Genomic DNA, 27,941 nt, shown 5'->3' on the forward strand with positions numbered 1-27,941 from the left:
AATCAGCACTTGAAATTCGTGGAATCGAGACAAGGATTTCAGATGCCACGCCATCCATTGTGTATTGGAGCAACATTTGACCAGTTGGCGATTCCATTTGTGCAATTATTTGGTGAAAATCAAGGGGCAATTGGCCCAAATTACTTATTGATTGTATGTACAACAAGGGGCTTTTGGATCAACAAAGGAGATAGTGGAATCTCAACTTGTACTCAATCCATGAGCAATTAAAGTTAAAGAAATACCAAAAGGGGTAACAATTTTGGGGCCAACCGGGTGTCTATTGTCCAAGATTATTAAGGTAATTTGTGCCTTTCAATTTATGTTTATTTGTTGATTGCTGTAATTAAGTGCTTAATCAAGGAATTACCACCCTCTCCAAGAAGGAAGGCAGGTTTTAGGGATAATCTCAATGATGTGGCTATGGATTTGCTAGACCCTAGTCTTTCAAAAGGGGGATTCCCAAGATTGTAAGAAGCTTCTTCATCAATGGTCTCCATCCACGGACTTCATTGGCATTGGCACTCTTCCTATCACCCTCGAATCTGCCTCTTCTTTGGCCTTTTGCCGCATCCACAATCTAAGAGGGGGTATAAGCAATCATATTTACTATGCATTGTCATCTCCTACTTGTGAGCCTCAATCTGATTCAAATGGGCACATTAGGAGCTCTGACATGTCTGTCATGTGCTTTGAGGGAGAAGGCAGCTCATTCTAGAGCCTGCATTTCTTCTTTCAGTCAGTTTAGGAGTGTTTTCAGTCAGTTTTCAGCCTATGCTGCCCTGTTAGAAAGTATCCAGCCTTCATAGGAGTTTGCGCTTGCATCAACTGCCAAGTCGGCATTTTTCCCCCATTTTTTATGTGGTGCTGACTGCATTAAATGCAGTCAGCCAGCAGCTGGTCAGCCATTTTGGCTGATTCCAACTATTTATAGCTGGCCTCTAGTTGAGGCAGATCACAATCTTCTCTCTTCCTCAATAGGTGCTCCATTGGTTGTTGCAGTCTCTTCCGTCTCCGACATGGACAACAAGCTAAATATTCTTCATCTCCATTACCATCACCGTCAGTGCTGCTGTCATCATTTCAGCCTAATCCGGTGCCCTCATTGATGCCTCACACTATGTGCAGAGAGTGATCAATCCACTCCTTTGTATTCGGCATTCTTCTCCAAATAGTGCAAATCTTTCTTCTTCTTTTTTCGTAAAAGTGCAAATCTCTCTCTCTTTTTTTCGTAAACAAATCTCTCTCTCTCTCTCTCTCTCTCTCTCTCTCTCTCTCTCTCTCGTAAAAGGTAATTGTATTAATTACGAAAAAAGTACAAGTTTACATGATTACAAGATACACGATGGCCGTACGCCAGCGTGAGTCAACTGTCAGTACAAAACCCAGACAGAGATACACAAGTCATGGCAAAGACACAGTGGAGATTGCCATATGCCAGGGGAGTAAGTCTTCCCGAGGGAGCAAGTCAGAGCGCCGAATGAGATCTATCTACCAAAGCAAAAGGCCTTTGAGCCTGGCAATGTGTCTCGAAACATTAGATGCCGAATCAAAAAGAAAGGCATTCCGAGTGGTCCAATTGTGCCAACATCCCAAGTATCTAAGAAAATGGAACAAGATCTTCATATGCAACTGTGCTGGTGCGGGGTATTTTGGGCGAACAAAAACCCAGTCGAAAGGGCTCAGCGAGAAACCAACCACCGCTTGCCAAACCGCAAACAAAAGCGACCAAATATGCTTAGCAAGAGGGCAAGAGATAAATCGATGACGGGCCGTTTCCACCGTGGTGGTGCAGAAGAAACAATTGCCGTTAGAGATTCAACGCTTGGAAAGGGCCGAGGCGAGAGGAAGACCACCAATCATCACCCTCCAAAGAAAGACCTTGCATTTGAAAGGTGTCTTGTTCACCCAGCCTTCCATCACAGTTGCCTTTCACCATGAGTGAGATTTCCACAACCCCCAGATAGTATTGGCTTTAGTGACCAGCTATTGATGCTCTTTAATCAGAAGATGGTACACCTGGTTAGCCAAGGCCTTTTCCAAATTCAACCGGCCTGCCAGGACCCAGTCCTGCCAAGGGCGATCCACAGCAAGGGCAGGAAAGGGTTGCCTACTCTAGAGGACTAACAAAAGTTGTTCCCACAAATTATGGTATCCCCGAGGGATTCGGAAAAGCCGCCTGGCAGTGCGGAATGATATGAAGACATTATGACTGGCAAGGGTGGCATCTGCAACCGAAGTCCAGCCCAATCGGGCCATGCGGTTAAATTTTGGCCTGAGCTCCTGTTTGCCTTCCCATGAAAGTAATCTCAAGGCTGCCAACAATTCCAGTTGGAAAGAGTTAAAATGTAAGCGGGCCTCCGCTGGATGCCAACACGCCTTCTGGAGAACCAATTGCCAGGAGCCGACCAAGTGGACAAGCAGGGATGAAGGACTCGAAAACTGAGAGTCTGCATTAAGAATATGCCACCAGGAGCTTCCAATTTGAGTATTACCATGTAGAAGCCCGCGGTCCTCAAGAAAATAACGGGCTATCACAACCCACGAGTGATGCTCCACACACATGGCACGAAAAATAGACCAACGAAGGGCCAGCATATGAGTTTCGGCATCCAAAATGGCCCCCCCACCCAGGCGTTTGGGAGTACATGTATGCGACCAGGAAATCCACGAAATACCTGCTTGCAATGAATCCTTCTTCCATAACATGAAACGAATGGGCTGCCTGAGAGCATTCAAAGTCGTAGGAGTCCAAGGCAACAATGGCAAGAAATATGTGAGCATTGGCAGCATAATTATCTGGGCCACTTTAAGGTGAACATGAAAGGGCCAAGCTTGCGACTTCCAATACAGAAACTTCGCTGTCAATTTCTGTGAAATCCATTGTAGTAGTTGTTTTGGCCGAATATCAACACCCAAAGGGTACCCAAGATGCCTGACAATGGAACCACGGGGAATAAGCAAGCCCTGCCAGCCCAGTGACTCTAAATCGGGCTCCGTGCAACTGAGAATGGTTGATTTGGAAGTATTGATACGAAGACCAGAAGCCTGGCCAAAGAGCGTCCAGACATCTAATGCTTTGCGAATATTGTCCTTGTCCGCACGCAAAATCATAAAGCTGTCATCAGCCAACGATTGACTAATGAAGTGCTGACCAAAAGGAAGAGACAATCCGGCCAATTGCGCAGAAGCTGCCATGGAGGATAACATCGAAAGAACCGGATGAGTCGCCAGGGCAAAGAAGAGAGGACTCAAAGGACAACCCTGTCTCACAGAGCGTGCAAGGACAAAGGGCTCTGTAACACCACCATTTAGCATAACTCGCGAAGAAGCCGCAACACTGATGGTGTAGATCAAGCGGGACATCCGAGTGCCAAAGCCCATGGTGGACATAAGTTCTGCAATGAAAGACCAGTCTAAATAGTCAAAAGCCTTTTCCAAATCCAATTGGACCAACACCACTTCCTGGCTAGAGTGCGTTGCATAGTCAATAGCCATTTGCACATTTAAGATATTATGCAGAATGTTACGGCCCTTAATGAAACCATATTGAAGAGGATACACAATGGCCGGAAGATGCTTGTGGAGCCGATTCGCCAGTACTTTGAAAAAGATTTTATACATCGAACCCATCAAAGAGATTGGTCTCCAATGTTGCAATAGTGGCGGCGAAGGAACCTTTGGAAGCAATTTAATAAGCCCTTCTTTTCATGAGGAAGGCATGAACCCTGTTTCCCAAACCTCCTGAAACATAGCCGTCAATGGCTTCACCAGTTGGGTAGCAGAACTCTCAAAGAATTCATTGGTGAGACCATCCCAACTGAACTTTTATCTTTAGGCAGGTGCAAGAAAACATCCATAACCTCCTCCTCACAGATATCTCTCTCCAAAGTAGTTTGCATATCAAGTGGAACCTGATGCCAGACCAGATCATAGAAGACTGAACGTGCATGCGCAACCTGATGAGAAGGTGCCTGAGAAGAACCAAGAAGATCTAGAAAATAATTCCTGCATATATTGACAATGGTCTGAGGGTCAGTGACCATTTGACCTTCTGAATTCTGGAGTCTAGTCATATTTTCTCGAGCAGGAGAGGCATGCAGGGCGCGAAAGAACTTATGAGTTTGGCAAGCACTATCTTGCAAATTCTCTGTCAAATTTTGCAATTTGGCCTTCTGATAAGATTTCAACTAAAACTCTTTAATAAGGTTAGCCAAACGCATTGCCAGTGACAGCAGAAATTCATCATATGAAGTGTCCACCAGCAACGAGCGAACCAAAGCCAGTAAGTCCTCCGCTGCATGTCGACGCCGCCGACAAAGAGAGGCATGGTGGATCCCATACTGCCGAGCAATCCGCTGCACATTAGAGAGCAATCGTTCAAAGGAAGCAACACCCTCCAAGGCGAAGTCCAATAAGAATCTCTCAATCACTTGCTACATATAACCTCGAAAGAGTGAATACTTCAAATAAGAGGAGTTGAAACGTAAAGGGAGTCTATCCAGCAATTTCATAAAAGGTGCAATGGGTTATGCAAGCATCTCAAGCTAGAGAGGGAAATGGTCCGACAAGGCATATTGCTGCAAGACTATCATTTCCAGCATCTCAGGAAGAAAATCATCATCCTGCATAATGTACATGCGGTCCAACCACAACCATGTAGTTGCATACTGCGCTGAGTGGAAAATATACCCTGTAGCAGAAGGGTGTAGCCAGGACCATAGGTCTTGCTTAAGTACAGCAAGAGCAAACTCATGCCATACCCGACTTTCTGGAGCATCCATCACCGAATGCCCTGAAGTGGACTGCGAAGAATCAACACACATATTGAAATCTCCCATCACAAAACATCGTCTGCCAAGTGACGGGATAAAGGGTCATTCAGCGCATATAGGCCCACCAACCATAAGATCTCTCCTTCAAATAAAACTTCAACCACCACAAAGCGGCCATGTACATCATTTTTTATAAGAACCGGCTGATATTTCTCATGTACAATCATAAGCACACCAGAATAATGGCCGGCGTGTGTCCCTGCATAAAACAAGCGAAACCCATGGCAACCCACAACTTTTCTAGCTTCACTATGACTCTTGTGCTCTACCGCACACAAGACATCCCACTGATTCTCATGCAATATAGTCCACATGGCGTGTTGTTTATGGCGAGAACAAATGCCTCGCACATTCCACGTGGTATCTTCATGTGTATTCAAAGAGTAGATCAGGAACGAAGCACCGCTTGCCTCGATTTAACCTTTTCTGCTAGAACGTCAAGAACACCCTCATCCAAAAAATCAACTAACACAGCAAAAGAGTTCTGACGGCCAGCTTTAGAGGTAGACGGAATATCCACTGTCTTGGGGATGGAACGGGGATAACGACGATCCCATGGTGTAATCACATTCCCTCGAGAATCAAAAGCCAACTTAGCGGGTGGGCCCTTTGGACCCCGTCGGTATAGATTGTCCTAGTAGACTGATTACGGGGAGCAGAAGAAACCATAGGATGCGCAACGTGCTCGGAATACAACCTTTCTTTCCTGCGCATATAGGTGTGCATGGAATCTTGTGAAACATTAGGCCCAGGAGCCACCAGGCCAGCATCAAAATTTTTACCTTTTTTGGGACGTGCCTCTACCCAGTCAGTGCTACGGTTTGCCTTTATCCAGAACTTTAGGTGGCTGAGTTGCATCCTGTGATGGAGCATCAAGCACCATGTCTTCCATAGGCAGCACAACATGCTCAGCATCTGAAGACGGTAGCTTCTCTCTCTCTCTCTCTCTCTCTCTCTCTCTCTCTCTCTCTCTCTCTCTCTCTCTCTCTCTCTCTCTCTCTCTCTCAGTGTGTATGTTCGTGGTTCTTTTCTATTGCACACTCTCACAGATCTCTCTCTATAATAAGTGGCTATAGACAGATGACTATTAGGCAGCCCTTCAGGAGTGAAGAAAACAAAAAACACAAGTATATGATATAGGGCTGATAAAGAGGGCGTAACCTACTCTAAACGGCCTAAATCTATTGCAAACAAAGCCTAATGATGACACCAAGTGAGGAGGATTGACACTAGATGATGTAGGCTGCAAAACGCCAGGGAATGAAGAAGCCACAAATCAAAATGTCCTTACGAGGTGTAAATGGCAATGGAGAGGATGGAGAAAGGAGAGAAGAATATGAAAGAGAGTGACAAAATGTCTGAAGGAATGAATGTGTGGGATGAAGAATGAGGGAAGTCTATTCCATATTTATAAGCACAGATTGTCTGGAGTGGTGCCCTAACTCTCTCAAGAGGCGCCCACCCTGAAGTCTCTTGGGCGGCATCCTGACAATAAATAATGATCCAAATAAAGCATATTTGGGGCTGTAAATGGAAATCAAAATAGGAATGAAGTAGGAGAAATGTACTAAATGCTTTGTTTTCTCGACACCCCCTCTTAGGCCCAAAAAGAAGCAAAAAAAGGGAGTGCGAGAGAGGAGAAGATCAACCTGAGGAGCTCAATGTTCCACCTATTAGGTAACATGTAGTGAAGAACAATAGACATGATTAACTGATAAAACCCAAAACTCGACCTCAAGAGAGAAGCCACCAGCTCCATGACTCCATGCTAGAAGATATATTCAAGCCAAGCCACCAAGCCATGGTTGAAACATCCAAAGCCCCGAACTAGGAAGGACCTATAGATCCTGGAGGCTAGATGTGAATGGTAAAAAAAAGATGAGTAAATAGATGAGGAAATGGATGATCCCACATAGATATATCAACCACCTCAAGGGTTGTCCACAAGGTATGTAAAGAACCGTAGGATGAGAGAGGACCCCCTCTAAAGCCAAAGGAATGGGATCCCCCTCTAAAGAAGAAAGATGAGCTTGAATCCCCCTCTCGGAGAGAGAGGGAATCAAGAAACTCATGGATCATGGCCTTCGAAACATCAAAAGATGAAGGAAATGCCACTAACGGTGCCGAAGAAGGTATCTAGGGCTCCACTAGAACAAAGGCCGGATAGCTCCTAAAGGTAGCCCCGAACCTATGTAGAAGAGGGAGTGGAGGGAGGGGTATCACACAAAATCTCCTAAATGCTCACATCAAAATTGATATTTGTGGAGCAAGACAAGGGAGGTGAGGAAATAGGAAGCTCCTTTGGAGCCATGGGTAGACAATAGCCATTGTTTCTGAATGGAGTGGATAGTAGAGCCAAAGGAAATGAAGGAGTCAAACAGCCATTGTCTCTCGAAGGAGAAGACTGACAAGAGGACGGTATCCAACAATCACTCTCTCTCGGTGGAGCAAATTGCAAATGGCAAAATCATAGGCCAGGTCCATGGAAGCCATTGGACTTGAGAATAGGTGAGGGAAACATCCATAGTGCATCGTGGCGGTCTCCAAGAGGTCATGGAGCCTGATGATCCCCTTTTGCTGCCTTGACATACTACTCTGATAGCCAATGCAGAACAATACCTATGGCCCAGAAGGGAGATGTGGCACAAGGAGTGCCAAGTGGTAGATGCATATACTCGCGGGTGTGGGGAGCAGAGGTCGAAGTCGACAGTCTTCAGTGGCATGACAATTCTTGCTGCAATAGAAGCACCCACTGGACTCTCCATCAAAAGAAGCCATAGCATCACGGTATCAGTCTGTAAAAGGGAGAACGGGAGGGAAAAGAAGATAAGGAAAACTCCCGATGTTTCATTGAAAATGGGAGATAATCATATGTTGTTGGCAACTGCTCCTGCAACCTATCTTTGCCTTCTCTAAAGCAAAGGATTTTCTTGGCTCTATGAGCACCTCTAGCTCTAATACCATATCAAAATATGACTACTGTGAAAGCAAACCAAAGAGACAATAGGGTTTGTGGGGAGAAACACAAAATGTGTATGGCAAACATTGAGAGAAAAGAGAAACTCCAATACACAAAAGAAAATGATGATGAATGATGAATCACTAAATCATCTAAGTGAATCACTAAATGTTCTAAGTGAATCACTAAATGATAGAGCGGAGCTGGAGCCTAAACATAACTAATTGTCCTGTCTAAATCACGTGGCAACGCCTATAGGGAATCTCCATGGTGAAGGGAGCAAAAGGTAGTCTCTTGACAATAGGATATTGAAGGTAAATGCTGAATGGCGAAGGAAAGGACAGCCAGTTAAGGAGGGAGTGAAACAATGTCCTCAAGAGTTGTAAGAGATGAAGGATATACTAAAATCTCTCCGAGATGATGGCTACTATCAAAGCAACTACTAGGCAGCCAGCTAGAGAAGAAAACGCAAGAATATTTGATAAAGATCTCTCCGTAAAAGTGGCTGCACACACGCTACTGCTAGGCAGCCCTTGAGGAGTGAAAAAAACAATAAATGCAGATATTTGATGTAGGGCTAATAAAGAGGGTGTAACTTGCTCTAAACCACTTGAATCTATTGCAAACGAAGCCTGATGATAACACCAAGTGAGAAGGGCTGACGCTAGATGATGTAGGCTACAAAACGCCAGGTGGAGATGGATGCAAAGGCCAGGAACTATAATGTCCTTGTCACAGGGTGTGAACAGTAATGGAGAGGATGGAGAAGGAGAGAAGAATATGGAAGAGAGTGACACAATGTCAAAAGGAACGAATGTGTGGGATGAAGAATGAGGGAAGTCGATGCCATATTTATAGGCACAAAATATCTCGAGTGGCACCCACTGAAGTCTCTTGGGTGACACCCCAAGACTAAATAATGATCCAAATAAAGCCTTTTTGGGGCTGTAAATGGAAACCAAAATAGGAATGAAGTAGGGGAAATGTACTAAATGACTTGGTTTCTCACACTTTCTTGTTCCCATTTCGGGCCTGAGAAGAGGTGTTGAGCTAAAAAGGCATTATGTGCTAAGTAGTCATTTAAAACAGCCCCAAAACATGCTTAAGTAACTAAATTACCAAACTTTCATATTAAAAAATATGTTCCTAGAGAGTGTCTATGTCCCACAAGCCACACTCTAATTTGGGAGGACCCATCTATCTATAAATAGACAGGCTGCCCAACACTCAACCTTAATCTCCTTTTTGCAGCATGCTAATTACCTCAATCCAAACTACTACCCACTATTGTCCATCATTAGGTGTCTATTGTCCAATCCCCTACTATTGTTGGCAACTGTTTTCCTCCTTGTTCATGCTACTATCTAGCTCGTGACAACTGTTTAATCTGCATCACCAATCACCTACCATGTCATCAACCATTACTACATGCTCCCATCAAACACTCTAATCCAGCCTTCCTGAGCTGCATTTGCTGTTGCTTGACATCTACGGAGGCTGTCTATTGTGTTTCAAGATCTGTTAAGAGTACAATACACTCTTCAACTCATACTCTTTGCCTTGGTCCCTGAGACACCAAAGTTTGAGGTTCACTATTCACCCTACATAATGTGCTTGTTGCATCAAGTATTGTATTCATTCATTATTCAGATTCTTTCATCCTCTGTGTTCATTGTCTCTATGTTACCCTAACCCTAACTGTGTTTCTTTATTAATCTGTGCATTTCTTGTATGATCGTGTTTGTATTCTATAGTCGAGCATTTCTTTACGCACGTGACACTCCACCTTGCACAACTGCAAAGCATTCTCCTTCCCAAGCAGTTGCAGTAGAACAAGCACCTAAATGGAGGGTGCCATAATAGCAAGATGAGGACCCTTGATGCCATGGAAGGTGGAAACCTAAAGGGATGGTTGGGCAAGAAGAAGATCGGTCGCTGTCGATATCAAGGTCTGTGTCATGATCTTGCCAGTCTGCATGAATCCTCTCGAACTTCACGATCATGAAAGTCTTCACGTCTATCCTCTCTATCTCGATAACCGTTGCACCAATCTTCACAATCACAATCATCATTTTTGCAGTTCTCAGTCTCCATCATATTGGCGTTCCACCTACTCTTGCCACTCATACTGTTTTGCCATGGATGTCCTTCAAAAACCTGCAAAAAATGCAAGGAAATGTTGTGTTTTGACATCAAGGGGCTCCATGAGGTTGAGACACCTGCTATAATGGTTGAGAAAAGAGGGCAGCCTGCAATCTGGTGTCAATCACAGCAATTCAATGAAGTCTCCTCTTCGGTACAGCTCCAGCTCTTCTCCTTTGGTGATGGATGATACTATGTGAGTGCAAAATTGAAATCATGAACTCATAGAGAGAAGGGAAGACATACAAAAAGAGAATGTAGAGAAAGAAGGTACAAAACTGAACTGATCTCAGGCTGAATACAAGGTTGCTACAGTCAGCCTTTGCACGCTGCTGGACTACATCAGTGAGGGCATTGGAAATGTGGCAGAGGAGACAGAGTGCACAGGCGATGAGAGACAATATGGAGGCAACTGAAACTTGTGATGATATGAAATCTGGCCGACCTGCTACCATAGGTGGCTGAGTGCAGCCTGACCTGCAAGAGAGAGTGGCAAAAAATAATGGTCTAACTGGCTGCTACGTGGCAGGCTAAAAACGCACCTGAAATCTGGGCAGAAAATGACCACAATCTGGCTGGAAATGACAACGAATGCTGGGTAGGACAAATGCACACAAAAGAACAAAGTTGACCTCCTCTGTCTCCATCAAACTCTTGACAAAGCTCACAACCAGTAAATAACAGCATGATACACAGAATGCTAACATGAATATGCTTTGGCATCATTTATATCCCAATCAAGGACTGCTTCCTCAAACTTGGTCGATGAGGACAAGGACCCAGAAACAAGTACCATAGTCACTATTATACAAACCAAGCTTTCATAACTGTGTTCCACGTTAGATAGGAAGGGCCTTTGAGTTATCACAATGTTGGAACACAAAGGAGCCATTGAAAGGTGAGATCAAGATAAAACTTAAGTAAGGGAATGAGGGAGTACAGTGGGCACTTATGGTCAAAACACCCAACGCAGGTTCAAAAGTTCAAGCAGACAGTTCAAAACATGTACAAGAGATAGGAACAGAAAGTGAACTGGATGTCATGGCTAAGCAAAACAGGCAAACATGAACCCTCTCTGAGGTGAAAATAAGATCAGATTTACCACAGGCCGAAAAATGCAATGATTATGAAATGATTAGTAGGTAGGTGACTGCATCAAGCATCCAACGCAAAGTCAATGGGGTCAGGATCAATAGGTGACTGCAAAGAAGTAAAGGCAAAGGCAAATTGCAGCACCAACAAAGCTCGATAAGCTGGAAACGTGGGGCTACAAGAAGAAAGCGCACAGCAGACAGCATTTGCAGGATGGAGAAATAGGTTGTGCTGCAGAAAATAACGTCACCCAGAAATGATGGTGGTCACCCAGCTTACATGACAGCTGCCAGAAGTAGAATGCAGAGTTATACAGCAGGTTGCCCAGTAAAAATGGAGTTTTCCCAGCTCAAACTGACTGATCACAGTAAAAGACAAGTCAGACAGGCTATGCCTGACCACAAGAGTGCCTCTAGACTCCCTCTCCCCACAGGATGCAAGCATGCAAGATGTGATGCTGGAGAGTGGAGAAGAGGCAAGTATATATGGGCCAAGTAACAAGGCCAGAGACAATGAAGTCTGCTAGAAACAGGCCGCCCAGTTGCCCACTCAGGCATCCTCCCAAATACCCACTAAAGGCCAATAAAACCCATGAAGCACAAATGCTAACAAGATGTTCCAAAGCCAATAAAAACAACTAAAAGCCAAATCAGCCAATACGTGCACCCACTTTGATGAATACGTCCTTGATCAAGCTCTCCATGTTCAAACTCCAAAGAAGCACAATGCCAAAAACTGACAGTACAAGAGATACACTCTCTCAACTTTTTACAGCAAGAGAATGGAAAGGAAATTGCACGTATACCTGAGGCTAATCATTAGATTAGAGACCAAATCCAATAGGACTCACAAGTGGCCAACTAAATTTATTAGGGATGTCAAGATTTCACCTACTTCAAAGGTCATGCTCTAATCTATAGCTTAATGATGCCCTCAATTATTATGAGGCATTTTACAAATTGATGTATTGCACCTTTTTTATAAAGGGCATAAGAGAAAGCTTACCAAAACCAAACCAAATGGTTGAGATAAATTACCTTTGCTTGATATAGCCGAGTCCCTGATGCAAAATATAAACAACAAGAATTGCCATCATAGAGCTGTTGCAGCAAAATAGAATTTATCAATAGTTTATAATGTAGTTAAAGCAGCAGGCAATTACTCTTGGCTTGAAAACACAAAACCGAGGTGCTTTTTGATCTTCAATGTGTATGCCAGATGGAAAACAACTTGATATTGACTCACATATGAAGATTTGTTTCCATCAGTCATCAAACAGTATCCTTTACATATGCATCCATTCTTTTTTTAGAGCATATTAATTATGGCTGTATCAAATAGTGTATTTTATAGCTATAAAAAACTATTTACTGGATGAAATTCTCTATTTCTAGTATCTAATACCAAAACATACTATTACAGCAATTATACTATGTGTGCAAGCTCAAATGGGAATGATTGTCTATTAGCATGACAATACTTTACAACCAACTAGAATGCAGCCCTTGTGATGCACCAATGTCCAAGTGGGCAAATGTTGAGTGGGTTCTTGATGAGGAGGAGGTGCCATGTGGCATGATGTATGGCAGGCAGGCAACAAGAGTGATGCAGCCCCTATGATGCATCAATGTCAAACTAGGCACAAGTTGGGTGGGCGTTTGATGACGAGGAGGTGACACGTGGAATAATGTGTGCTAGAGAGGCAACAAGAGTGTCGGGCAACACGCTGAGGAGCTGTCTTGAACTGGGCAACAAGACATCATCAAGGAATCAAAGCACAAAGGTGTGCAAGATTGGGCAAGGGCTGGACAGTAGCAGGGATTTGTTGTCAGCATCCTTAAAACTTCTACACGTGTAGAACTATTGTGATATATTTGATATGGAGGATCATTTCCACCTTATGAACTTTAGGTTCACATATCATCTCTAGGTTGTGCATTTAGGACCAAGGAGACAGTGTGTCTCACAATTGGTATTAGAACCATCTCCACGACTGAGCAAAGAGCAATCAAGACGAATGATTCAAATTTTAACCTTCTTCGCAACAATAGAACAATGTTTCCTTCACCATCAATCAACTTTCACCAAGTCTTGTGCATCCATCGGCACTCCCATTCACACTCCTCAAACCACCTGCTCACATTCATGACATTTTGCACTCGCAAACCTACCACATACTCGCCAAACTTTATCACAATTTGCCTTGATCATGATCAATGTTGGAGAAAGAAGGAAACTCCAATATTTGCTCAAGTCTAAGGGATACCCCATGCATGAGGCAATCTGGTGGGATGAGTCTCAATTTGGGGATGACTCTTTACCATTGCTTCAAATCTACCAAGAAGCTATGCATCTAGGGCTAGCCATAGTGCTAGTGGCTAACAATGTAAGGTGCTTGGATAATGCACCTAGACACCTCATGTCAAGAGAATGAGATTTCGCGCATTTGATCAAGGTTGGTAAGAGCAACTGAGGACTTTACGATTGCAACAAGTTGGGCTGATTGAAGAGCAAGGCACGTGGGAACCACTGCCACTAAAAGAATGTTGGTTTGTGATAGAGGGTCACTTGCGATTCATATAAGCTTTGAATAATGACAAAGAAACACTATAAAGGGGTACCGACATTTAGGGCCTACCCAATCTTGTCTACCATGCAAGAGCATTCTAGCTCTCCTATTTCAATGAGTGTTTTGTTTATTTGCAAATTTATTTTAGCGTGCAAGTTAGTTTATGTTCAATGCCCTTAGATTATTTCTGTAGGCTGCTTTCACCATCCACATCCAAATGGTCATACACTAGGCAGACATTGTGATGCCAAGTGAGTAGAAATTGGGATGTGAGGCAGGCTCGCAACATGAGTATCAGGCAGCATGCCACATTGGCTGGCTCAACAGGTCTGTTGGCATGGCACTCATCATAAGTTGCCGGATAGAAAGCAAGATCGTATCATTTAGGTGATGGGTAGATCAAACCAACAAGATGGCCAATTAATGAAGTGGCTAGCTGTTTTACTAACACAGACCAAGTAGATGCACATAGGACCAATGTTTGCCCTGGTAGTTACAACAGATCAACAATGAGGCCCATGTTTCCTTCTTTGATCAAGGCCGATCATCATCAACTCCAACAAGCCTATTGCAAGATCTAGAGTGCCACGCAACAGAAACATGTAACACACTTGTGACGTGGCAATATCTTCCTTGACAAAATAGACAATATCAAGAAGCATATGTTAGACAGTCATTTCCTGGACAGACGGTGGACAGCAGAGTACAGCAGAGCCACGTCAGCAGTACAGATGTCAGCAGCCACGTTAGCAATCTGCGTGGGTGCCACGTGGCAGCATGCAGTCGGACAGTTTTTTTATTTTTTTTCTGCAGTCAGCTGCATGGTGCTGGGCATTCTTTTCTTTTTGGCTATTTATAGCCAGTTGGTGGCACACTCCAATCATTATTCATTTTCAGATTCTGATCTTGAGATCTGTTGGCTGAGATAGACTGTGCGGGCTGAGGGAGATCGAGGTCATCAAGTCGGAGATATACGCAGATATTTTCTCTGTCCCCTTGTGTATTTCTGCACTCTTATATAGCATACTACACGGCAAATTTTCTACGTTTACAGTCTCCTTTTCTCTCTCTCCTCTCTGTGTTCACTCTCTCTCGGTCTTTGTCCTATGCTTCCGCATCGCTGCACTCTGACAACATAATCATCCAAAACCTTTTTAGAATGGTCCTATTCCAATATGTACATACTTGGATAAAATTCTAGGCATTCAAAGTGGCCCTAGATGATTTAAATTATTCAACTAACTTTGGAAAACTTCTATAAAAGTTTAGTCTACTTTGTGATTTATTTAAAATGTTAATGGCTAGCCATGGCTGATCATGCCTAATCATGAATCGGTCCGGAACACAACAGCAAGGCATAGGTGTGAGAGTGGAGGATTGTTCTCAAAGCTGGCGAGCAGCTTGGATTTGCAATTGGCAGCCTTTACCTCTGTAGACCTCCATATTAGTTATGTGACACACATGAAAAAGAGAAAGATAACTTCCCACCTTTAAATTTTCTTATCTTTCTCTAAGTTGTGAATTCAAGAGACTAGTATCTTACAATTGGTATCAAGTGACCAGGCAAAGAGAGATCACACTCAATGGATTCCAAATTTTGTGCATGGAGTTAGCAACACTCTACAAAGCCTAAGGGGAGATCACCTAGATGGGGAGGCACTCAAAGCAAAGTCGGATTATCTCAAGTAGTTGGCGGTTATGAATTCAGCAAACGATGACTTTAGAGTTGCAAGCATTCATCTCAACACTGGCTCACAAGCCCCCAGCAGCAATATGGCTAGCACATTTCTCCCCCACCAAGTACACATGGGGGAAGGGTTCATGGTAAGCAAGGGCACTCACCTACTCCTTTGCGTGTTTACCCTCTCTCATCCTTTCTTTCGTCTCCAACTTGGACAAGGGTTGGGCCACCTCAACCACACCCTAATTTAGTTAATTTGGTCATCATGACCTTTTAGGGGAATTTGGTATCTCTCACTCAATGCTAATCACAAGGGAGACCCTACAGGGTTTATGGGACTCCACATCTCCCTTACCAGGGAGGAACAAGCAGCAACGGTGAAGAAACTTACCATCCTAAAGTTCAATGGCAAGCAAGACGGAAAGCTTGTCTATACTTCGATGAAGAAGGTGGATAGTGAAACCAACCTTCCTTACTAGAAAGGGTAGTAAATCCCTGATCTACAAAGATAGTAGCAAGCATATTTTACATAATTACATAAAACTCAGCACATTACCAATCTTGGGCTAGACTAGAAGAGCCAATCCGACACCAATTGGCCCCAAACCTTGGCACCCTTGTAGTATTTATCTTTTATTTATTCCAGAAGATGTTGAGTAAAAATAAGGAATGACCAAAGCTCTGGAATTAGGAGAACAAGATGAGATCTCAAAGCCCTTTGAAGTGTCAGAAGTGCGGATCTAGAGCATGGCTGGAGCTATGGAGGATGGAAGATGAATGTACAACTCATGATGACATAGACTGAAATAGACTAACTGTTACACGAGTGAATTAGGTTCCAAGATAGATTAGCTTGGACTTATAAACGCATTCTTGTGTAAGATGGACAATGGCACTAACAATGAATCAAACTGATAGTTCCATGATCCTATTATGAGTGTCAACCAAGTACATGTCTTTATAGCTTTTTGGATAGTACCATTCTCCTGACTGTGCATATGGGATTCTGAACATCTCTTCCTAGAGCTTCTAGAGCATACATCTTTTCTCATATCTTCCATACAAAGCCACTTATGGGCCAGCCTCTTTTGGGCATATATCCGGCCTCTATGGGCATACATTCAGCCTCTATGGGCATACATCATTTGATTTCTCAACACCCCCCCTCAAATAATGAGTCTCTACCCTTGCTGGCTTTTGTCCCCCCTACATGTGAACATGGACCAAGAGACCAGCTCTTTGATAGCCTAGTCAAGTTAAAGCTTGAAACTTTACATCTTGGTAAGGGTTTTTACATCCACTATGGAAAATTCTTTGTTGTCTGCAATGGAAAGTATCTTCTTTATCTTCCTTTAGCTTATTTTGGTGATGTCCTTGATCTTCTTGGTCTTTGTTTTTATTTTCTTCACGCTCTTCATTTTTTTGTTCTTCATTATCTTGTGCTTTAGTCTTCTTTGTGAGGTCCTTTTGATCTTCTTTCTCAATGAGTTTGAGATGGATACAAATAGGTACATTGATGATGCTTGACATAACATAAACTTTGGGATACATAGATTTGGGGGTTCCATGCAGTTTTGCAAGACAGATATATTTCTCTTTGGATAGCTTTGGGACTTGCTGCAATGCATTGCTTGACAGCACATTATGACAATTGGGCTTGAATACATAGAGTTTGGAGCTTTGGATTGGTGGTGGCTATATGATGATGTTCACTGAAATGACTTGGCATTACACTAGCATTGGATTTTCTTCATATTTGTGCATAAAACATCTCCCTTTTAAGGGCACGAGAAGGTCTTACCATTGAGCAAATACTCAAGGCAGTGTCTAGTCCCTTACAATGAGGCTTACAAGGGGTTTTAACAATTTGACATTTCCACATTAAGATAATGCAAAGAATGAACTTTAAATAATTGAGATAATACCAGAAAGTGAGCTGCTCTTGAGTGTCCCAAGAACACAAAAAGTATTGCCAAATAACACTAGTGGAGTGTCAATGGACCCTTTCTTGAAGAGCCTGATATTGATGCTTGATCTTCCAATCTTCTCAAATCTTCCAACAATTCTCCAAAGATCTCCAAGAACTTCCCTTCCTTGATGTAAGGCACTAAATAAATCAACGAATCATGGTTGCTTGAGTGGTATTTGAGTGGCAGGAGAGAGAAAATGAAGGAAAGTAGAGCTTTGGTGCTATGGCTTCCTACTTCTAGGATTTGATAGGCGACTGAGTATTCAGTTGGTGCAGCTCATATAAGAGGTATTTCTACAAGTCCTTTTGTGAGAAGTAAGCCTACTTTATGGGCTTTCTTTCTCCTATACCCACAGGATCAATGGCAGCACATAGGCGCAGATCTAAGTGTACGACAGAGGACAGGTGCAGACACGACAACGAGGTCGAATTTTTGCAATGCCAGGCTATACACAAGCTAATGTCGAGCTGTATGCTATACCTTGATGTGAGGAAGAAGTTTCCAAAAGGGAGCAAGGCAAGATATGCTTTCCTTTGGCTACACCAGTTGCTCCAAGATGGACAGGTCATGTTTGGCTATGGCTACCAAGTAGGGCAAGAAGAAAATGAAGTTGAAGATGAAGTCATGCACTTATCCTGAGTTGATCCGAGATTGTGAGGAGCTGGAGGAGCACAGAGGAGAGCTGAGCCACACTCAACTAGCTCTGATACCATGTCAGTGTGCGGATCTAGAGCATGGCTGGAGCTATGGAGGATGGAAGATAAATGTACAACTCATGATGACATAGACTTAAATAGACTAACTGTTACACAAGTAAATTAGGTTCCAAGATAGATTGGCTTGGACTCATAAACACATTCTTGTGTAAGATGGACAATGACACTAACAGTGACTCAAACTGATAGTTCCATTACCCTGTTATGAGTATCAACCAAGTACATGCCTTTATAGCTTTTGGATAGTACCATTCTCCTCACTGTGCATATGGGATTCTGAACATCTCTTCCTAAAGCTTTTAGAGCATACATCTTTTCTCATATCTTCCATACAAAGCCACTTATGGGCCAGCCTCTTTTGGACATACATTCAGCCTCTATGGGCAAGCCTCTTTTGGACATACATTCAGCCTCTATGGGCATACATCATTTGATTTCTCAACATGAAGATCTGCCAACTGAAATCTCCCTGAATTCTAGCAAAATCAAGGGACAATCCCTGACAATTCTGGAACAAATTCCTGTCTACAGCAACCAACAACCATAATCCTCAATTTGCTCCTTGATCTGAGAGTGTGAGGAAGCCAAATTGAGTCTTCTCCTGTTGCATGCAGTTTGTCCCTTCTGTAGACCACAAAATGTCTTCCAAACTACTAATGTCTTCCAATCTGCTGTCAATTGACTGAATTACAGCAGCAAACCTTCACGGATGTCTGAAACATGCATGCCACATCCCAAGGCAGCCACCCAAAACCTAGTTCTTGCTGGTTGCAGACCCAAGTCCAACAAAACCTCAGGTGAAACACTTCGGTTCCAGAATGAAGCATGCAGCAGCTATTCCATCACTAGATGAGGCCGGCAACATCTATTTTCCTCCCCCGATCAGGCTGAGCACAGGTGTGAGACTGAAAAGAGCAGCAGAGAGAGAATTCAGACTTTTTCCTGACCAGAATGGTGCTGAACCAGGTAGCCCAGAAACTGCCCTGCCTTTTGAGCTCTTTCCCCAGCCAGCAGGGCCCTGTCAAGGGTTGATTGCCACATGGCAGGCTAGCCACCGGCACCTGGCAGATCTGTCCATGCAATCTCAGCAGCCACAACTGAATTTTCAATCAATTTTTAATTCAGTAAATGAAAAATAATTGGGCACTGCCACATCTCACCCTGCCCAGCCTCAATTTTAAATCTCTAACCATTATGAACTTGAAAGTGCTTGAAATTTTGCCATCCCTTCACAAGCCTTAGCCAAAGACATTTAAACAATGATTTTCAGTTATTGCAGAGACTGCTTTTCTTAAAAATCAGTTTCGCTTTACCATAGCTATGCAGCACAAGGTGGTGTACCAAGGACTTCAGAAACAGACTAGGTCTCCAATCCAGAGCTTCCAAGTTTTAACTTTTCATCCCACAAAAGTAGACCAATCTAAGCTGTTTGGTCATTCAGCCACCTCTTCACATACCACTCCCATGTCTTCTCAGGAAGGACTTTCAAAAACTGTAGCAAAATCAGGAAAAGAAGGCCAAGTTGGTTGGCGACTCGAGTTCTATTGAAAGAGTTGTCATATCTCTCAACTGCAGAAGAGCTTAAGGCTTGTAAATAGGCAAAATAGTGCTTTACATGTGGCCAGAAGGGTCATATGAAGAGGAATGTTCCATTACCTAAAAACCACAGCCCCAGAAAGAAGAAAAATCAGCAACTGAGGCCAATGAAGGTGTGCATTCTACTCAATCTACCGCACCTGCTTTAAAGACTCCTTTGCTAGCTCCAACTTCAAGGACCATCACAGTGTAGCGATCAGCAAGTTTCCAATATGATATGATAGTATCATCACCATATATAAGGTGAATTGTGAGACTGCTTCATATCTTGAATAATTAAGGGCTTAGAGTGTGACATCACCAGTTTAGATTTTGTGCAGCAGCATGTATGACCTTCTGCCATGCAAGATGATCATTGAGGAACCCTTCTTGACTGCCCTAGCAGGGAAGAAGATTCAACCTTATGAGTGTGTTCTAAAGATTGTCAAAGATTATCACCAGAGACATGTCAGAGTGCAGCGGTGCGGAAGCGTAGGACTGAGAGAGAGAGAACGCAGAGAGAAAAAGGGAGAGAAAGAGACAGTGTACAATGAAGATCTGCTGTATAAAGAATGCTGAATACAAAGATATACACGGGCGCAGTGCGCTGGACTGCGTGTCTCCACCTCGACGATGCGACCTGCTGTCCACCTCGAAGTCTGCTGCAGTCTGCACTGTCTGCTGTCTGAAATCTGTGAACAGAGACAGAAATCTGCACGGCACCGGTCTGTAATCTGCGACAGAGAAGAATGGGTAGACTGCTGAAGTCGTCGACAATAAATAGGCGAAAAACCACCTAGAACGGGGCGCCAGAAATAGGGCGCAGCCTGGTAAAAACGGCTGCAGGCAGTCGGACTGCCACGTGGCAGTCCGACTGCAGCTGCTGGTCCGACTGCTGCTGCTGACTGTGCAGCTGCCTAAACAGGCTATGATCTCTAACAAGACAACCTCTTCACTTGGCACTCTCAGCTGAAGTGCATGTGTTTCTTGTATGCATAAATCTTTGATCATCAAAGTGTGATTCATGACCACGAATCATATACTATTCAGTTCTTAAATCAGACTGCTAGGCCTTAGATTGTGCGTGGGATACATATGGCTCATATGTTTCCACATAAGCAAAGCAGTCCCTATTCAAACCATCAGCTTCCTCTTCCAAACACAAGGCGGTTGTGCCTCCAGAACATCAGCCAACCTACCAGTTTCCAACTATGGAGATCTAGATTCAGACACTGTGGACAATGGTTGTCAAACTGTCACCCAGTTAGCAACAACCCAGGAGTCCTCAATTTGGTAGGCCCTTGCTCATCACATCATGACATTTTCGCTCCTTTTTCCAGTGACTCACAAGGAAGTCGGTGTACTAATTCAAGTGCTACTAACCATAACTGTCATGATTCGAATCCAATTTCTCTATCACCCTGCTTTCAGTTCAGTGGGGAAAAGTTCCAGTTCAAGCAGTCTTACTTTCAGTTCCCATTTACAGGTCCAGCAATGGACAACTTCAAAACCATTTAACATCAGCAATTTCTTCACTATTATTGCAATCAAAGATGATCTGCAGTTCGATGTCATCCCTTCCCAATAGTCTAGCATTCTGTCCTTACCCAAATGCCCCAAGCAATCCACTGTAACACAACTACAGGTCCAGCAGCCCTCCCTCAAATTTGGGAACCCTCAATTGTGACTAACTCATCTGGCCTTGTCAAGAACCACCACCTGTATGCATGTTACATCCAGTTGCAACATGAACATGGCTGCTATGATGAAGAAGAGAGACTTGCAACACTGCTCCAGAAATTTCGGAGTCTCTTTGTATGACTCTTGGATCTCAAGAATTGGTTCTTAGCAATTCTAGGACATAGAGAAACAATGCAAGAAACCGAAGACAAGAAGTAATGTCTATAATATGTGCAAGCTCACTAGTAGCCCAAGACAAGAAGTAATGGCTATAATATGTGGAAGCTCACCAAACATATCAAAAGGTGAAAGCCAATCATCAAAAGGATGCATGCTTACTGCAATCTTGGCCTTTTCTATGCTGACCATTAAGGACATTACCATAGACATTGTTGAGACCCTTCCAGCAAGAGCTGGTACCTGGTACACTCCATGTATGTCCATAGAAGACTGATTGAGTAGATTCTATGTTCAGTCCATGCAAGCAGAGGGTCTCAATGCAAGATACAGTGCACGTCTTTATCAACCAAAAATCCACAATGCATCCATTGTACTAGACCAGTGGTGAGGTTTGAATATAAACTTTCAAAAACTTTGCAAGGCCCTTGGAGGTTTGCTTGCATTCTGCTCTAGAGCTCCTTTCGGGGAGGTATCAGCTGCAGAGGTCTGGTTCACTACCCAATTGAATTCATCATTGGCTGTCCTTAGAGTTAACTGGCTAGCCCCAGAGCCATGGTGAAAAGCAGCTGTTTTTAGCCAAATTCCAGTTTATATTTACGCAACTCTTATTCTAAAACATTTATCAGTGACTAAAACTGCTTAAGCCTATACAATTTTGAATCAAATATTCAGTTTCTGTCTGACACAAAAGTCAATGGATAAAACTTGTGTTGTGCAAACACACGTTACAACGCATTTGCAGTAAGACCTGAAGCAGAGCCTTCTGATGCATTTATAGTGAATAAAACTTGTTTTGAGACCCGAATCAGAGCCTTCTAACGCATTCGTAGTGAATATAACTAGTTTTGATACTTGAATCAGAGCCTGTGACAATGTGCTACCACATCACACGTTTGGTGGGGTACAAATGTCGGAAAATATGAAAGGAATTGTGCGCAGCAAAAGCAGGTTGCATGAGAGAGAGACTGACATGGAGAGCCACCCGATTGGAGTGTAGACTTGCAGGAGAGGGGCGTGTGAGTGCTCCTTCTGGTAAATAAGCCCTCTGAAGAGATCGTATTCGGACCATGAGGAAGGAGCAGTACAGCACACAGAACAAGACAGCAGCTTCTACAGTATGAGTTTATATAGGTGTCACCTTTCCTTAAAGTCTACTAGGTGACTTGGTGCTAAGAGGTTTCATACGGAGGTATGGAATTTTGGTGGTTTGGATATAAAGTATGCCATATCTGGTAAGGGGAAAGATGTTTTGGGTTTTTCTCGCTAAGCAAAACTCCAGCTATAGTAGTATAACCTTTATCATCAGTAATAAGTAAGTACATGCAAGAATCATACACTTTACAGCATGTTTTGAGGATGGGGTTTTCATCTTTTTGGTGGGTGAGTGTTAGGACTCAAGGTTTCAATGGAGAGGGAGCATTAACTCTTTAGGAGGTGGATAGGTTTTAAGCAAAGATTTTAAGTTAGGGGGTCTAGTTTTTTCTCTTTTTTTTTCGAGGCCGAGGGGAGGGCATTAAATATTTGATAGGTGGTTAGGGTTCGTGTGGAGGTTAGGTCAAGGGATCTAGCATTTTAGGGGCTGAGGGGTTAAGACTGATGGGAAAACCCAGGTGTGGATGGGGCACCTAGGTTTGGGAGGGAGGGGATCAACATTTTGGGGAAAACTAGTTGGATCTAGTTTTGCAGTTTGGGAGGCTAAGGGGTTAGGACTTAGAGTAGCACAGGGGAAGAGGGCATCAAGACTTAGGGAGGTTAGTCTTTTTAGGTGGGGGTCTCAGAAAGAAGTTAGAGTTCATGTGAAGGTTATGTCAAGGGTCCTAGCGTTTTAGGGGCTAATGGGTTAGGGTTGATGGGAAACCCCAAGTATGGATGGGGCACCTAGGTTTGGGAGGGAGGGGATCAACCTTTTGGTGAAAACTAGTTAGATTTGGTTTTGCAATCTAGGGGGCTAGGGGGTCAGGACTTAAGAGTAGCACAGGGGAAGAGGGCATCCAGACTTGTGGGGAGGGGGGGGGGGGGGGAGGTGGGCACCTATACTAAAGCATCTGTTTGGGAGCTTGAAGAAATTTCTATGTCTTAGTAAACATATATCATGAGTTTCGCTTATCTTTCTCCTACTTGGGAGCTAGAAGAACTTTCCACGTCTCAGTAAATATATATCGTCAGTTTCACTTCTAAAGAAAAGTAGGGAATAGAATCAATGTTTAAACCCTAGCACACCTATAGTGCATGTCTACTAAAAAATGTACTCATTACACAAAATGTATGCAAGTCTACATGAGATAAAGCTAGCCATATAAGTTCCTACCCCTTGTAATAAAGTTTTTACTATCTTACTATCTCTTGAAGCCTCAAAAGAAAGCGAAAGTTTTAAACATGGGTGTAGTACTTTCTCTCTCTCTCTCTCTCTCTCTCTCTCTCTCTCTCTCTCTCTCTCTCTCTCTCTCTCTCTCTCTCTCTCTCTCTCTCTCTCTCTCTCTCTCTCTCTCTCTCTCTCTCTCTCTCTCTCTCTCTCTCCTGCCCCCTCCCCCCCCCTCTCTCTCTCTCTCTCTCTCTCTCTCTCTCTCTCTCTCTCTCTCTCTCTCTCTCTCTCTCTCTCTCTCTCTCTCTCTCTCCTGCCCCCTCCCCCCCCCCTCTCTCTCTCTCTCTCTCTCTCTCTCTCTCTCTCTCTCTCTCTCTCTCTCTCTCTCTCTCTCTCTCTCTCTCTCTCTCTCTCTCTCTCTCTCTCTCTCTCTCTCTCTCTCTCTTACATGGACATCCTCTCCCGTGGGATACACAATGCTATCGAACATGTATGGACATCATCACACCAACTCAAGATTCAGATAGGGCAATATACACACATGTTTAAGGATGCACACATTTACCACTTAAGCAATTAGGAGGTTGAGTCTAAGGAGCACTTTATCTGCAAATGCATTGTATATTAAGAGACCTGAGGGAGATTTCATTTTCTTTTTCAAGAGGGGTTTGGAACTCTCCATAGGGTGATAAAGTACAAGGATCAGAGGTGCATGGCATTGATCTTGTGGAGCTCCAAGCATAAAAATGAGAAGCTTTTGCGGAGTAGGACAAAGGCAGAGGCATGGTCACCATCTACAACTTCTAGCACATTTGGCCCCTTGAATAAACTTGTCTAGGTCCCAAATGCCTTTCAACGGGATGCAGAAGCAAATTTTGTCCCATTTATTATACCAATAAGCAAATGTCGTCAGTAGAAAAGAATTATTCAATCTGGGAAAGGGAGTGCTTGGGTATAATCTACTCAATCAAAAAGGAATTATTTAGTCCAAGGAAAGGGAGTGCTTGGGTTTAATTTATTTAGACAACAAGCTTCAACACTACCTATTAGAGCATTCCTTTATCTTCCATGCGGATCATTCAACTTTGGTTTATCTAGTAAAGCAATGGAATGTGATGGGCCAGCTAGCACATTGGACTATTACAAGAATTCAGTTCTAGGTAGTGCATCGACTCGAAGCCCAGTATGTGGTTGGAGACTTCCTTTTTTATTCAGATTTTGAGGAAGTTCTAGGAAGTGTTCACGATAACTTCCCAAATACACAACCATTTGTGATGGTTGTCTCTCTAGACCTAGCCTCTTTTGTGCAAAATCCACCCTGATATGGTATGAGGAGATGCTGATTTTTTTTGGATATCGAAGCACTTCCTAATCATCTCCCTATGGACTAGTGGAAGTGCTTGACTCTTCAAAGCTGGCGCCTTGAAGTCATCTTGGGTCAACCATATCATAGGACCTTGTCCAGAGTATTTTATAGAGAGTGGTGCTTCCCATGGACCAAGAAGCGATTATGGAAGAGGGTCATCAAGGTTTATGAGGTGGCCATTTCTCTATTAAGACAACAATTTGAATGATTCAACGACCATATTTGTGGTGGCCCACCATGTATAGTGATGCGCAAAGTGAGTCCACAAATGTGATTCCTGCCAATACTTGGGCCAACCTCTTGCACATGGTCATCTACCTCTCCACCCAATAACTCCAATAGAACCATTTCATAAGTGGGGCTTGGATTTTGTAGGGTCATTCAAACCTACTATGGCCTACACTTTGAATAAATGGGCCTTGAAGGATAATTCTACTCAATCAATAGCCTCCACACACGTGTGCATATTCGGTAGGTATACTTGACCATACCTCCTCTACAACTTTGCCACCAAGACCAGTGCATGGGGATCTATTAATCAAATGAATGGCAATAGTAACTGCCTCAATCCAAAAGTATTGTTATAAGCTTGTCTAATTAAGCATTTTGCAGACTCTTTCCTAAATAGTCTTTCATGTACTTTGCAACATCATTCCAAGGTGAGGTGTATGGGACAATTAGTTGATGCTTAATACCTCTCTCATCACAAAATTGCCTAAAATCCTTAGAGACATATTCACCCCCCATTGTTAGACCTTAGGCATTTTAGCATATACCCATAAGATTTGTTCTCAACCATAATAAGAAAGTGTTGAAATATAGCTAACACCTCTGACTTCTACTTAATAGGATATGCCCAAATTTTATCTGAATAATCATCAATGAACTTCACAAAGTACTTAGCACCACCTAATGGCTGAGAGGGAATGGGACCATAAATGTCTAAATAAACAAGAGCCAAAGGCTCACCCATACACATATAGCCAAACTTGTTATGATAGTTACATGTTTGATAACCATATAAACAATGATCATAAGAGTCAAAACATAAGTAGTCAAGAGGTGGAAAATACTTCAAATGAGTGAGTATACTCTCATTTGTTTAAGGAACATATGCCCAAGATGGTGATGTCAAAGAGATATATGAGGAAGATTAGGTATTGCTAAAACATGATTAATAGATCTAGATACAAGCAACGGATAGAGGCTATTAATCTTGGCACCTCGAGAAAAAACAAGATTGCCATGAGTAATCAAAGTCAAGATATGATGTACATCATGAAGCACAAGTAGAGCACCAATACCAAATTGCAATCTCACCTCACCTATGCTAATAAAATCTAATGTAGTGTTATAACCAAACTTGTAATAATATGGTAGGTATAAAACCAATGACGATGCAGGTAACATGAAATGAAGCTTCCAACTTAACAACACTAAGAGTCAAAAGAGGGAGCATCGGTCAATTGAGTAGCATCAAGTGATGAAGCAACAAGTATGTAATCATCTAAGATGTACTCCAACACATTTATCTCTTATATTTTAATGCTGGACTTAGGAAAGATTTGGTATTATCTTGCACCTTTCCTTTTTCTTTTTTGTACCTATAATTGCACATCTTATGGCATTGAGGCCTTATGTGACCCTACTTCCCACAATAGTAACAAGTAAGAGAGGACTTGCTTGTTATGGCACTATGGCCTTATGTGACATTGTGTTGGGCTATGAGTCTCTACCATGATTATTACCACCTTGTTTGCCTCTCACTGTAAGTGCATAAGAAGTACTAATTACATCAACATTCTTCCTATTTACTTCCTTTGTAAGCAAAGCACCCTCTATATCCTTGAGCTAAAATTTCACCTTTAGGAGGGTTTGCACTCATAGGAATGTGAAATGTATCCCAAGACTCACGCAGTGTAACAAGTGAGAAAAGATACTTAACATTCTCATCAAATTTAAGACCCTACGAAGTAAGCTTACTAAAATTGGAATGGAACTCATTTTAATGAGAAGTCATAGACGTCCCTTCCTTCATGTAGAGGTCCATGAGTTTCTTAAGCCAATACAACTAAGTAGCATAACTTTGCTTATTATAGAGATCACAAATCCTTTTTCCATATAGTATAGGCACCACCCTCAGTTTCAATGACAATGAAGTACATGTGCTTTAACAAAATGACAAAATAATAACTTACATAAGTCATCAAGCTCTTCCCATTCCTCTACATCATAAAGTTTTGGCTTTATGTCCTCTAATTTCAATGGCTTGACTTACTTCTTTTGCACCAATACCTTGCAAATTTGAGTTTTTAAATATTGGTAATCATTGCTATCCAACTTCTTTATGTTGAAGATAGCACTTTTTATTGGAAGCATCTAAAGCACTTACTATTATGTGTGCCAAACAAAGAGAGTGCGAGATGTTATAGTACTAGCAAATTAGTCCCAAAACCGAGCCAAAAATAATATAGTAGGAAAAAGACTAAGCCAATACACTGATGTTCACAAGTAGAAAGGAAGCATTAGACAGTTGAATACAATTATTTGATCTCAAAATAGTTACTCAAAACTAGTTTTCAACATGGCTGACCATAAAACTACAATAAATCAGTATGTAATTGTAGGCAAACATGCAAAAGAGTAAGCTCCCATTGCCAAGAAGTTCCAAGTAGTGACTGGAATGTACAATGCAACTAGCAATGTAGCATAAACCATCGAGTAGTACTGAAGACTATCAAAACTTCCAAGGTGTTAGATTGCTTCAAATGAGCCTACTTTAAAAGATCAATGTGACCTTGAAGATCAATAGTGGATTTGATTCTGTTGTGCATGCCATTTTTTGGGCATGGGATAGTGCATCAATGGAAAAAA

General features: G+C 42.7%; 1 protein-coding gene across 5 annotated transcripts in view; it reads right to left on the minus strand.

Annotated features, from left to right (window-relative positions):
• LOC148014374 (uncharacterized) overlaps positions 1-22,542 on the minus strand; it is a 133,918-nt gene extending 111,376 nt beyond the window's left edge. For 2 of the 5 annotated variants that reach the window (XM_087667178.1, XM_087667177.1), the window contains exons 1-2: positions 22,370-22,535; positions 12,066-12,128 (exon numbers count right to left, since the gene is read on the minus strand). In XM_087667178.1, coding sequence (XP_087523304.1) covers positions 12,066-12,128; positions 22,370-22,468 — 162 coding nt within the window. In that variant the 5' untranslated portion in view covers positions 22,469-22,535. Of the gene's footprint in view, positions 1-12,065; positions 12,129-22,369 lie in introns of all 5 variants that reach the window. The other 3 variants (XM_087667174.1, XM_087667175.1, XM_087667176.1) reach the window with 3 other exon arrangements.
• Positions 22,543-27,941: the final 5,399 nt, after the last annotated feature.

Source organism: Lygodium microphyllum, chromosome 25 (assembly GCF_053477565.2).
Source record: "Lygodium microphyllum isolate KBCC chromosome 25, Lygodium_microphyllum_v1.1.10, whole genome shotgun sequence".
Classification (NCBI taxonomy): domain Eukaryota; kingdom Viridiplantae; phylum Streptophyta; class Polypodiopsida; order Schizaeales; family Lygodiaceae; genus Lygodium; species Lygodium microphyllum.